At 35.1% G+C, this 12,752-nt stretch overlaps 1 protein-coding gene across 1 annotated transcript in view; it reads left to right on the forward strand.

Annotated features, from left to right (window-relative positions):
• The window catches only part of RPGR (retinitis pigmentosa GTPase regulator), a 39,840-nt gene that overhangs the window by 20,394 nt on the left and 6,694 nt on the right, over positions 1–12,752 (forward strand). Inside the window, exons 7-12 of the mRNA XM_054518642.1 lie at positions 270–428; positions 7,690–7,845; positions 8,358–8,482; positions 9,608–9,787; positions 10,679–10,844; positions 12,204–12,310. Coding sequence (XP_054374617.1) covers positions 270–428; positions 7,690–7,845; positions 8,358–8,482; positions 9,608–9,787; positions 10,679–10,844; positions 12,204–12,310 — 893 coding nt within the window. The remainder of the gene's footprint in view (positions 1–269; positions 429–7,689; positions 7,846–8,357; positions 8,483–9,607; positions 9,788–10,678; positions 10,845–12,203; positions 12,311–12,752) is intronic.

The following is a 12,752-nucleotide window of genomic DNA, read 5'->3' on the forward strand; positions in this document are numbered from 1 at the left end:
AAAGACTGGATGTGGCACTGGGTGCCATGGTTTAGTTGAGGTGTTAGGGTTGGACTGAGCTCAATGATCTTGAAAGTCTCTTCCAACCCAGTGATTCTGTGAATTCTGTGCTTTTCACAGCTGTTTGGGCATTATACAAATATGTTCAGCTATCCTGTAATGTTCATACACTTTTCTCTCTTTATAATTTGTGTCTGCAGCAGTCTTGACAACCCATTCTTGCTCCTCAGTGTGTGCTAGAAACCATACTCTGTTCTGTATTTTCACAGGAGATGGTGAGCTCTATACTTTTGGAGAAGCTGTGAATGGGAAACTGGGATTATTCCCTGAACAGCTGAAGAACAATAGAGTCCCACAGCCTGTACTGGGAATTATGGAAAAGGTTAATAAGGTTGCTTGTGGTGGAGAACACACTGTGGTGCTGACAGGTATGCAATTTAACTGGCTTTTCTTACAGCCCTGTAATTTAAACTCCATTCACTCTAAAGAATTTACATCCCACTGAAGTGCTGGATGCTGATCCTAACTGGAAGGCCATTGTACACCAAGCAGGTAGAAATCCATGTACCACCCAGCTAAGGCAGGCCTGTGCTGCACTGCCATGTCCCTTGGCTACAGGATGAACTTGGCCAGGTGATTTTAACAGAGGAGCTTCCAGACAGCTCCTGGTTGACACCACTTGCCTGTCCTTGCTTCATCTGAAACTTCAGCAGCAAGTTCCTATTGAATGTCCTTTTTATTCAGTATAAAATGCTGAATTTATCAGTATAAATGATGTGTACAGTGGTTTTGGGTATAAGAAAATCCTGTAAGAGCTCAAACTGAGGTAACCTTCCATGGATGGGATCTGCAGAGCATGCTGGGGTCCTTTTCAATTCCACACAGCTCAGGACTCCCAGCCTCTGAAGGGACAGAAGGTTATTGATCCTGTCTTCTTTTTCTTTATAGTCTTAGCTCCAATAAATAGCATTTTAAGAGAACTTTACATAGGCTGAGTGCCTTTCTTACTGGAATTGTAATAAGCCAGCACCACCTGGTACAACAGAGATGATTGATGTTTTTCTTCCTCTAAGGAGCTTGAAATTGTTATTGCAGTGAGAGAGAAGTTCTAGAGGAAAGCTTCCATTCTGTAGTAAATTTAAATGGTCTTGAATATTTAGGAAGGTATGTAGGAAGTCACTTTTCAAGTAGCTTCACTATCTACTGCATGCCTGAATGGATTAAATATCTCTTATTGTGATACAGAATTTGCTTGTGCCTTTGAGCAGAATCTTTAGCATAAATATGAAATCAGCACAGACATTTGACATATTGTGCAGGTTATGAAAATCAGCAAATACAAATGTTACATATTAATTCACAGGGCCACATATGTAGTACTTGGAAAATGCTTTGTGTTACTGAACTGTTAAATGGTTGTCTGCCAGTGGTGACTGAGCTTTTCCAAGGCATACATGCAAAGCAGTGCCAGCCATTTCTTTCCACAAATCCTATCCTGACCTAGAGTGGTGTAGAAGCAGGAAAGGTAAGTTTGACTTTGCCTGAAGATAGTTCAAAAAATAGCAGCTTTAGCTTGTAATGAATATAATATGTGTAAAACTGAATAGCCTGTGATTTTTCTTCTGCCAAAATAAAAAACCTGTAAACCAAGATATATATAGATATATAACCAAGCTATGTATATATTGGATGGATAGATATCAGTCCTTAAATCTGTGTTCTAATCTGTATTCTCTGTGGTTGTCTCTTGACAATCTTGTAGTGTGCATTCAAGGTTATGTAGCCAAACTTTATAAACTGAAAATCCAACTGAGGGAGATTGTGAGTGGTGTTGTGCTGCAAGCCATGGGAAGGAGTAAAGGTAGAAGTGAAATGCTGGGAAAGATTATGTGTGGTGAGTCAAGCTGCAAGATTCTGGCTAGGTTAAAATTCCTTTGGGAAAACTATAAAGAGGAAATAGCAGTAGCTAATCCAGGAAGGAATATAAACATTTGTCTACATTTCAATGCCTTTGTCTCCCTTCTTCCACCAAGATACAGTCTTACCCTGACAGTATTCTATGTCACAAAATAAATTTATTTATATGAAATCAGATTATCATTATTAGTGAAAAAACTGCCATAAATTTGGGACCAACAAATGCATAAATCATAGCATTATTTTATGAGTTATAAAGTGAAGTTTTGTAGAAAGAATTTGATTATCATCATTGATTATTTTTTTAACCATAAATCTGAATTCAACCAGTAGATATTTTGTCTTAATGGTGTTTCATGTGATAAAAATGATCATTATAACCAATGACTGTTACAGAGATTTAGAAGAAAGATACAGACCTGGATGCCATCATCATTATAGTGAAATCTGGACAAGAGCTAGAACAAAGAGGGAGATAAAAATGCCATAGAAAAATGCAGTGAAAAAATACTGTAATAAGTATACATATATGTAAGATTTGCTTGCTTATGGAAATAAATTCTTTAGTAGAAGTAAGTAAGAAATTCAATGCTGGCTGAGCTGGCAGTTGATGATCAAAGTGTTGAGTGCCAGAGGACCTAGTTGATTCACAAAAAGACAAAAACTATATCCTCCAACAAAATACATTTCCTGAAGATTAATAGTTGAGATAAGAGTAAAAATCAGATTTTTTTTTTAGTGTGATTTAGCTGTTATTAAATGGGTGACAAATGTGAACTTCTGACTAAGACACTTTGAGTGAAACAGTAGAGAATAGTGGCAATACTGTCTCAAATGCAAGATACTTAGTCAGAAGTGTTAACACAGAGAACATTTTCTGACTCAAAGCAAAATTTGAGCAAAAAGTTGAAAAGAGGTAGATACAGATACTAAAAGTTTTAAGGGACTGTGACATACATACATTAATGGCTTTGCACCAGAAACTTCACTTAAATTTGGTCCTAAATTACATCTTGAGGTGGTGTGACCAGAAACTGAGAATTCTGATGAGATATTTTTAAAGAGGGGCAGAAACATTTACACCTCTTTTAAGCTCATTTTCATAAATTAAGAAAATAATACAATTTTGAAGGAATTCTGAATTTCAGGTGTCATCCTCCATGAAAATGGGTGCTGCTTGCCTTTAGTAACACAATATATTCTGGTGTGGTTTTCATCCTTTCAGGGTCTTTCCAGTTTTTAAGGATGTGACATTTCAGTCTCAGGAAATGAGAATTGAGTGTGTGACTATTGAATATTCCCTTGCTTCATCTATCTCATTTGACATAGCAAAAGCACAAGAGAAAATGTCATATGGAAAAACTGTTCCTCATCTTGGCTCATTTCTTGACATCATTTCTACTTAGAGTTTATCAAATTAGAAGAAAGCATAATTCAGTTATCTTACAGAGTATAAGGCAAGTTTCTTCCTGACTCTCATGTGTAATTAGTCTATTCCAAAGCACTTCATATGATTTCTTTTTTATGACTGTTGTCTATTCTATTGGCAGCTTTTTGTGGTGAGAACCACTGTTATCTGGGTTATTAAATCAATGTACTGCTTGGAATCTCTGTAAGCATCAGAGTAAAAGGTAGAAAGTATATATTAAAATAATTCTTTGGGTTTTTTCCTCTGAAATTCTAAAATGAGAAACTCAATTATTTTTCCCAAGAGAACAAGAATTAAATTGTTGAGAGCACTAATTTAAGAAAAAGTCCAATTTTTAAAAGATTGGTTTTAGAAGTGTTGAGTGTGGAATTGGAAACCATCATCTTTACAAGCTCTGTTGTTACTTCTGCCTTTAATATTTGCAATTGTTCTAGACAATAAAAGAATTGCATTTAAAATTCTATAGTTCAAAATCTTGAGAGCACAGAGTTTTTCATTTCATGGCAGTCAGTCAGCCAGTCTGAGCAGATCCTGTCCTCATCTTAGATTAATTCTCTCAGAGACTGAAAAAATTGCATCAAATTCCCCCAATGCTTGCAGGTACTTCCTGCTGCAAATGAAAGCTGTTGGTGTCATCACTTTCAAATTAAGTATGGGAGAGCAGCAATCCCAATTTGTGTGTTTTTTTCAGTAGGGTCTTTTAAAAGGTAGAAAAATAATGAATCTGAATCTAGAAATTGGAAAAGAAGAAATGGATTATTTGGAGTGGCCTTAATATCTTGCAGTTTCTTTCAGATGAGGACAGATCCTCTGGGAATAATTTTTTCTATAGAAGGATATATTACTTCCTTTCATTCTCTGAAAGGAGGGAAAGCAAAGATAGCTCTTCAAAGGAAAAAGTGAAGCAGACCTTTGAGAATAGAATGTTTGACATAAGAACATTAGTGCATTAGTATGTAAAATGTTGGATTTTTCATCTTCTGTTTCAAGGTCTTTTAAAAAGAAAAGAAAGCCAAGGCACCCTTTTGAAAGAGGACAAAAAGGATGTAAAAATTCTACCTTTTCCTGTCAGAACTCACAATTCAGACCATATAGGATTATTAGATTTTTCAAACCATTCTTAAGTCTGTATACTATTTATACTGAAATCCCCAAATCCAGTTACTTATTCTGAATACTGAACATTGTGGTGGTGGTTGTTTTTTACAGTAATATTTTTCAGCATAAGCTGTTTAAAAATAAAACTATTGTGAGAGTGAATAGTTCATTGGCATAATAGTTATAGTAGTAATAATAATAATAATGGTAATAATGTTCAAGGGGAATGAATTTATGTGGACAGGCCATCAGGATGATTAGAGGGATGCAGCACCTCCCCTGTGAGGAAAGGCTGAGAGAATTGGGGTTGTTCTGCCTGGAAAAGAGAAGGTTCTGGGCTGATCTAATGGCTTCCAGTCTTCCAGTACTTGAACAGAGCCTACAAGAAATAATGGAGAGGGATTATTACAAGAGCTTGGAGTGACAGGACAAGGAGGAATGGCTTCAAACTGACAGAGAGTAGGTTTAGGCTGGTTATTAGGAAGAAATTCTTTACTGTGAGAGTGTTGAGGCCCTGGCACAGGTTGCCCAGAGAAGTTGTGGATGTTCCATCCTTGGCTGTGTTCAAGGCCAGGCTGGATGGGAGTGACCTGGTCTAGTTGAAAGTATCCCTGCCCATTGCATGAGGTTGGAACCAAATGATCCTTAAGGTCTCTTCCAACCCAAACCATTCTATGTTGCTATGATGTAAGCTTACCTGTCTGCTTCCTTTTTAGTTCTGTGGACTTTTTAGCTTCATCTGTGGCCTTAGATACATAGCAAGGAATGCATGATTCTGAAAAACATTCTTTGAGCTCATACAGTTCTGTCAGCAAATGTCACGTTGTAAAAACTAATATGAAAGCTATATAGCTTTTTGCCTAGGACTGTTTTATTGATAGTGCAAATGATCACAGAGATTGCAAAAGATGCCTGCAAAGATGGAAGATAACATTGCTACAGGGAAATATCCCCTTTTTTCCAAAAAGGGAACTAGGAAGTAAAGAAGCAGCTCCAGCACTCAAGTTCTGGAGGTCTTTTGGAACAGCAAAGCCATTGTCTTCTGTGCAACCTCTGAAACCATTTCTCTTTATCCTTCAAGGGCCCCCTCATGGGCTGCTGCTGTGTACAGAATGATGAATTTACCCCTGTCATTTTATCAAGAAGTGTGTGAGCTTGCTTTTCCATACTCTCCTCTTTCCATGCATTTATGGACAGATGGGAGGAAATACCTCATTTCTACTGAAGGGGGTTATTAGTGAGGTGTGACCTCACTTCTGCACCACAGTGGTGAACCATTTAAGAAAGGTGCAAGGTTTTTTTCTTCCTCTACCCTGATAATTCACTAAGAAGCAAATTTAGGAGGAGCAGCATTTAGGTGCCACTGGTCTATAAGGGCAACAGAAGAAATTCTTCATCATATAAAGGCACTCTAACCAGGCTTGGGATTGGCCTTTTTCCTCATTTTCAGTAGAAACACAGGAAAGAAAAAATTCCCTGCCCTTTTAAAGTTAACATTTGAGAACATCTCCCTTTCAACACAAATGCAGAAGACTTTGCGCGTTTCATGCTAGGATTAAAGAAAGAAAACTTGTAGTTCATTCAAAGTAATTATGTTAATCAGATAAAGCCATGGAATTAAAATATCTGCCAGTTTCCAAATAATTGTTTAAAGAAATGCAGTACTTCTAAACAGAATTTTTTGAGTCAGCCATCCTGACAAAGCAGTTTACTAAAATAAAGATGAGATTTTTGTTTGCTTAGAGAAAGCTCCTGTCTTTCAGGAGCTTTCAAGTGTAGTTTCTTGATTCTTATGCAGGAAGTCTATATTACAGGATATTTTACAGTCTATATACAGGATATTACAGGATATAAATATTACAGGAAAATTCTTGCTACTTCTTTTACTTTATAAAGCTCCCAAAAAGGTTTTACTTTCTTGCACTAAAATTTCCAGCAGAGGGAGCCTTACCATTACATTTAGTAAAAAACCAGGTTTGCTCAATACTTTTCTTCTACAATTTATAAAAACTGTGAGACCATTGCACTTTTTTGTTTATGGTGTGAATTCATGACATCTTATTATGGAACAATTTATAAGGAACAGAAAGGAAAAGACTTTCCATAGAAAAGAACGTTTCCATATGTAATGTTACTATTTCATCACAGTTCCTTGGAAAGTTCTTTTAACTTAACATGAAATATTTTTTGTCAATTCATAATCTTTTTCATTTGTTCATAATAAATTTTCAAGTGCTTTGAGTAGAATTTCTCTCACTTTTCCTTTGTTGCCTACATGCAAAAGAAAAAGGGCAGGAAACAAAATTCTAGGGAAACTTCTCCTTTTTTCCCAAAGAACTTCTCTGTTCAAGCATGACCTCATCAAGATTTCCAAGCTTCACAATCTTCCCCTGTAGTGATGGAGTGCCAGGGATGGACACACCAGGAATCTTTATTGCTTTGGAGAAGCTCTCATGCTTTTTCCTGGCACACACAGTCCATTAAACAGACAAAATATAAATGTGGAAAGATGATTATTCTGTCACAAGATAACACAATTATAGTGTTCTCTGTATTTATTGCAGGGCTGATTTGGTAGCTGAACAGAATACTCAAACCTATTCTGTTACTGTTCCAGTCTCTTCTTACATACAAATTATGAGGTCTTGTCTATTATATTTAGGGCCATACAATGTTCATTGTGCTAATGAGTAATTAAGATGAGGCTATTGTGAAAATGTATATAAATGTATAAACATTGTAGTTTTGAATTGATTGAAGTATGTAAATTCTCATATATTTTTTTAACTTTGCTTTGTGTACATATGATCAGTGGATTATTTTGCATTTATGTTAGAAAATACATCACCCATTGAACCATTTAAAATTCTTCTCTGTGTATACTTCAGTGCTTCAGTTCCTGGGGTTTTTGTTGTATATTAATAATTGATAAATGAAATTGATTCATTGGCACATTTTTAATTGATTAAATATTTTTTAATGATGTTTATGTCACTGGCCTTCCATTTGGAGAATAGAATGTAGGTGATTATATTAATAAATAAATGTATAAGTAATATAATAAATATAATTATTTATAAATAATATAATAATAGATAATATATATAATATCGTAAATAATATATATAATATATATTATAGAATAAATATATTTATAAATAACGTATGTATCAGCATATTTGTTGTTAATGTATGTTGCATATTTATGTATGTTGCATGTATGTTGCATATTTGTATCATTTCAGAGACAGATGTTTACACTTTTGGACTTGGACAATATGGGCAGCTGGGACATGGAACTTTTGTGTTTGAAAGTTCAGTACCAAAGCCTGTGAAACGCTTGAAGAGGCATAAAATTTGTAACATTGCATGTGGGGAAAATCACACTGCTGTGATAGCAGGTATGGGAGTGCAAAATTCTGGAACCACTTCTAGCAACTCTCTATTATGCTGTAAAAGCTTTCCTTATACAATGAGCAGTAGCAGACATATCCAGTACTGGTTCTAAGGGTGAAATGAGCCAGTGAGAAAGATGAATTCAACAGGAATTTCTGACCCACAGCCATGCCATGATAACTCTGTATCTCTTAGGGAATTATAACCTCCTAATTATGCCTTGCTAACAAATATTCTTGTTTAGAAGCCATTGTTTTTCTGTATAGTTTAAATTTTATTATTTTTTGCAGTGGTTTTTTTTACAAATTGTTAGACCAACATCTCAGACAGTACTTTTTCTGAAAACATGCATATTTTTTAAATAATATTCATCTGTTGAAGAGCTAAAAATAATTGTTCACATTTTGCTTTTGGAAGGGAAATATTTCTTACTTTCATAGCCTGCTACTTTGTAATGGTTCTTTCCTAGTTTTCTATTGAATCTTTGTTTTAACATCCTTTTTATTCCATTATGCAGAGAATGGCCTGATGTTTACTTTTGGAGATGGACGACATGGCAAATTAGGCTTTGGAGAAGAGAGTTTTACAAATCTGTTTGATCCCACTCTGTGTTACAATTTCTTGAAGTTCACAGTCCTTTTGGTAAAACCTTTGTTCATTCCTCTCAGACACCATAATATTTATCTTTTTATGAAACACATTATTAATGAGAGCTGAAATAATATCATTATAGAATTATTTCTTTCTGTAACATTTAAATAGTAGACAACAGAAACTGAAGGGAAGAGGAAACTATCTATGCTTAGCACAGTGTTAATTTAGTTTAGAATGTCTTTGACTTGGGCTACACATACAGTTTGCTCTTTGGGATTTTATTCAGTACTCTTGTGCTATGGTGTTTTGGTCTTCAGAACTGAGCTAGCTTATAAACTGAATTATTTATTACTCCTGGATGGTTGGAAGTATGGGGAAATTTATATCTTTTCTGTAAACACCAGAGAGTAATCATTTCAATTTTAACAATTTTTGTACAGTGGGATATTTTTAAACCTCAAGAAAATTTGAGGTTTTTTTAATCCAAACTGGACAAGAAAGCAAGAATAGTCTTTTCTTTTGAGACTTGTGTAAGTGAAGTTTTTTCATCTGCTTCTTGAGGTGTGGAAGAAGTGTCAGAGAATTTTCAGCATAAAAAATGTTAACATGACTCAAGATTGAACAAAATTTGCAACAGAAGTATCTTGATCACTTCTGTTTGTTTACTGGAATTAGAGATTAAGGAAGTTTTATTGGAAGCAGTGAGTGTTTTAAACTTTTTAAAAAGTGAAACCTCTGATCTTTATGTAATAATATTGTCTCTACTGGAGGATGTTGAATTTATTTTACATTTTGCTGATTTTGTGATAAAACATTTAGGTTTGAAACTATCAGTATTGCTCTCAAGTGACTTGTATCAACATAAATAGCTAAGGTCTCTTGAAAATCAGTGGAAATATCTTTGCTATCTTTTATATAAATAATTTGATAGTCCTGTCTTTTGCTCTGTTCAGTACAAATACATTGTATTTAACTAAGAAGAAGTGAACATAGATCACTAGTCATTAATAAATGTAATTAAGTACTTTTATCTTGTTGTAATTTGAAGCCATTTGCTAGGTCTTACTTCTACTACATTTCTTCCTTATCATCTAAGTCCCTAGAGCTGATTCTAAGAAAAGTGCATCCTTGATACTTGCAAATGAAGTTATCAGACCTTTTTTTGAGCTGTAGGTTGCTTGTGGGGGTTGTCACATGCTGGTTTTTGCTGCTCCAAGACCTAAAGGATCTGAAATACCCTTGGAAGATTTATATGAGCCTCGTGTGACTGCTGCTGCCTCTCAAAGCAGAGGGGACTTTGTACTGGCAAACACTTTACAGTTATCAGCAGCACGGATGCGGCGTCGAGAGAGGGTAAGCTCAGAGGGATTTAGAGTTGCAATACTTCTTCCAGGAATCAAAAGCACTTCTAAAGCTAAAATCACAGCATATATCAAGCAGTTAAATATTTCTTCTTAAACGAAGAGTTTCATTTTAATGTATAATATGAAAAACAGACATTTACCCTGGTTCCAAAAATTGATGCAGGAGAAAAAAAAAAGCAGGGATTGGTCAGATTTTGCTTAATTATTTCTGTGAAAGACATTCAAACTGGCTTTGTAATTTTTTTGTTCTAAAATGTAGAAACTGTTCCTTTGCATTTTTTTTAAACTATCTTAGAAATATTTTTTAAAAAAAAAGCAAGAACCTGACTCTTTTGCTGTGCCCTCTAAACCCTTGAATATATTAAACAATTCCATAGTTTATAAAATATCAAAGGAGAATATTAGATGTAGCTACTTAAAATAGTACTTTCTGATCTTTATCTCCACTACACATTCCATGTGATTTCCTTAAACCTCACAATGAATTGGATCATTTCACTTACCTGTCTGAGAACTAACTCTACCAAAACCCGAATTTATTCTATAAAAATGAATTGATGTTGTGGATTAAATACCTTGATGTTATTTGAGAGATTAGATTTTCATTTTGGATAAAAAGAAAAAGTTCTTTGTCTCCTTTGTTTATATTTTAGGATTGCTTGAAATCATTCCATAGAGATGATCTTAAAAATCTCCCTATCTACCTGCCCACTTTCTAGGAGTATAAATAATTGAAATTTTAAAATATATTTGTTTCTGTTTATTAAGTTGCAACTTGTATCTCAAGCTAACAGCAAATAATACTGATAAGTATGAGAGATTGCTTACATTTTGTTCTTCTACCCTTTTTCTCAATTTATTATTTTTCAATCTCCTAAAGGAAAGGTCACCAGAGCAGTTTGCTCGAATGGCACAAACTCTGCCTGCCATGGGGGAAAGCTTCTTAAAATCTTCCTTGCCTGTGGCAAGCAACACCAGCCCATTCTGGTTTTCTGCAGGAAGTCATCCTAAAGCTGAATCTGGGAGGGATGGAGACCACGAGAAAGGTGAAGTGTCCCATATCTTGCAGCTGTTTTCTGATAAGAATGATAAGAATGGTTTGACTCATAATTCATAAACAAATATGGAGTTTGAACCTGAAAGAAGGTTCAGGTTCAGTCTTACCTCAGGGCAGGCTGGCAGCATACAGGCATGAAAGCAGAGAAGTGCAGATGAAAATTGCCTCACACTGTTCATGTTTGCAAAACAAGTTTAAAGATTAAGAGGAGGCTTGAGTGAAAGAAAAACAATTTGTTGATTGTACCTGTGGTTCCTTAAGCCTTTAGAAATAAGATTCACAAAAATACTGTAAGAACATTAACTACTTGTTTTGTTTTCACACACACAAAAGAAAAGAAGGAATTACAGGAAAAAAAAAGTTAGGAACAATGTTAAGGACATAGGTAAGCCTACAAGGAACTTGGATAAGAAAACATAAGAAAAGAGGTCTACTAATTCTTACAGGATCTTTCTTCTTCACTTGGAAATGCAGAAGTACTCTTCACTCTTTTTTTATCTAAGATAATAAGGATTTACTATATTCTAGCTGATGGAAAAGTCTGGATAACCATAATACAGCACTGGACTTTGGCACAGATTCTCTAGAGCAGTTCAGGACTTGTCTGGAATCCTGGGCCTCTGTGATTTCCTAGAAAGAACAATGCTGAAGAGTGCAGGATGCAGAGCTTCTGTGTAATTGCTAGTTCAGATTTACTGGACAGCCAGATCTAATTTGAAATGAAGAATAGAATAGAATAGAATAGAATAGAATAGAATAGAATAGAATAGAATAGAATAGAATAGAATAGAATAGAATGAAGATGGTTATTTTTAAATCTGCCAGCATGTCCATTAGCTGTCCAAAGCAATGCAGTGAAATTGGAATTTCCTTCTTAGACCTAAAACCTGAGGTTTTGTGCTGTACAAAATGGTCATAGACCTGATGAGCTTCATGATGTAGAGACATTTTTATAATGCTGCATGAAACTCACTGTCCCTCCATCCATTATACAGATAATGTGCAAGGGAGGTAACACAATTGCAGCTACTTTGGTCTAATTGTTACACTATTATTAAAAAGATTATCCAAAAGAATCTTTGTCCAAGATAATATTTAGGCTTTGAAAGCCTGCAGAAATGGTCAGAGATCTACAGTGCCCTGAGACCAGTTTGCTGAGCTCCATCTTTAATGATGAAAGGAGATGGAAGTGGTTTTGCTGTGTCTTGGGCTGAGGGAATGAAGAATCTGAGGACTTCAGTTCTATGTTAGTGAAATAGGAATAATCTCTACTTTATAAGAGTGGCTGTTTGCTATGCAGTGCTTGTTCCTATGACATTTGTTTATTTGCCCTTATTTTACCTTGTAGAAAATAATCATCAAAAAGATAAACCTAGTGAAGTCTCTTCAGAACAAGATTCAGATAATGAAAATATTGACAGAAACCTTGGGGATACAACTGACATCCTAAATATGGTAATATATTCCAGAAATGGATCTATAATTCAGTAATTTTTTGCAGGGGGAGACAAAGAAGCTGAATTGTGTTTCAGGTTCTAATGCAGAATTCCTGACTACCAGAACATCATATGTGACACACATCATACTGACACACTGTTAGATGAGCATGCATTTTGTATCATCATTACCCAATGCTAAAATATATTTTAATTTTCAAAGTAGTGTTGTGATATGAAGCAGTCCAAGTAGTGCAGTGCCTCCACATGCTTTAGCTCTGGAAATCAGTAAGGAAAGGAAAAGGATGCTGGAGGCCACATGGTGATCTCTATCTCTGACCTTGCTTTTCTTGATGATTTCCAACAGAGAAATGCAGGAAATGAAGCAGAAGAGCATCTTTTCCTGTTTGAGAAGAAGTGTTTTAATACAGGTGGATCATATTAAAGGGAAGGCCAAAACT

This window comes from Molothrus ater, chromosome 2 (assembly GCF_012460135.2).
Source record: "Molothrus ater isolate BHLD 08-10-18 breed brown headed cowbird chromosome 2, BPBGC_Mater_1.1, whole genome shotgun sequence".
Classification (NCBI taxonomy): domain Eukaryota; kingdom Metazoa; phylum Chordata; class Aves; order Passeriformes; family Icteridae; genus Molothrus; species Molothrus ater.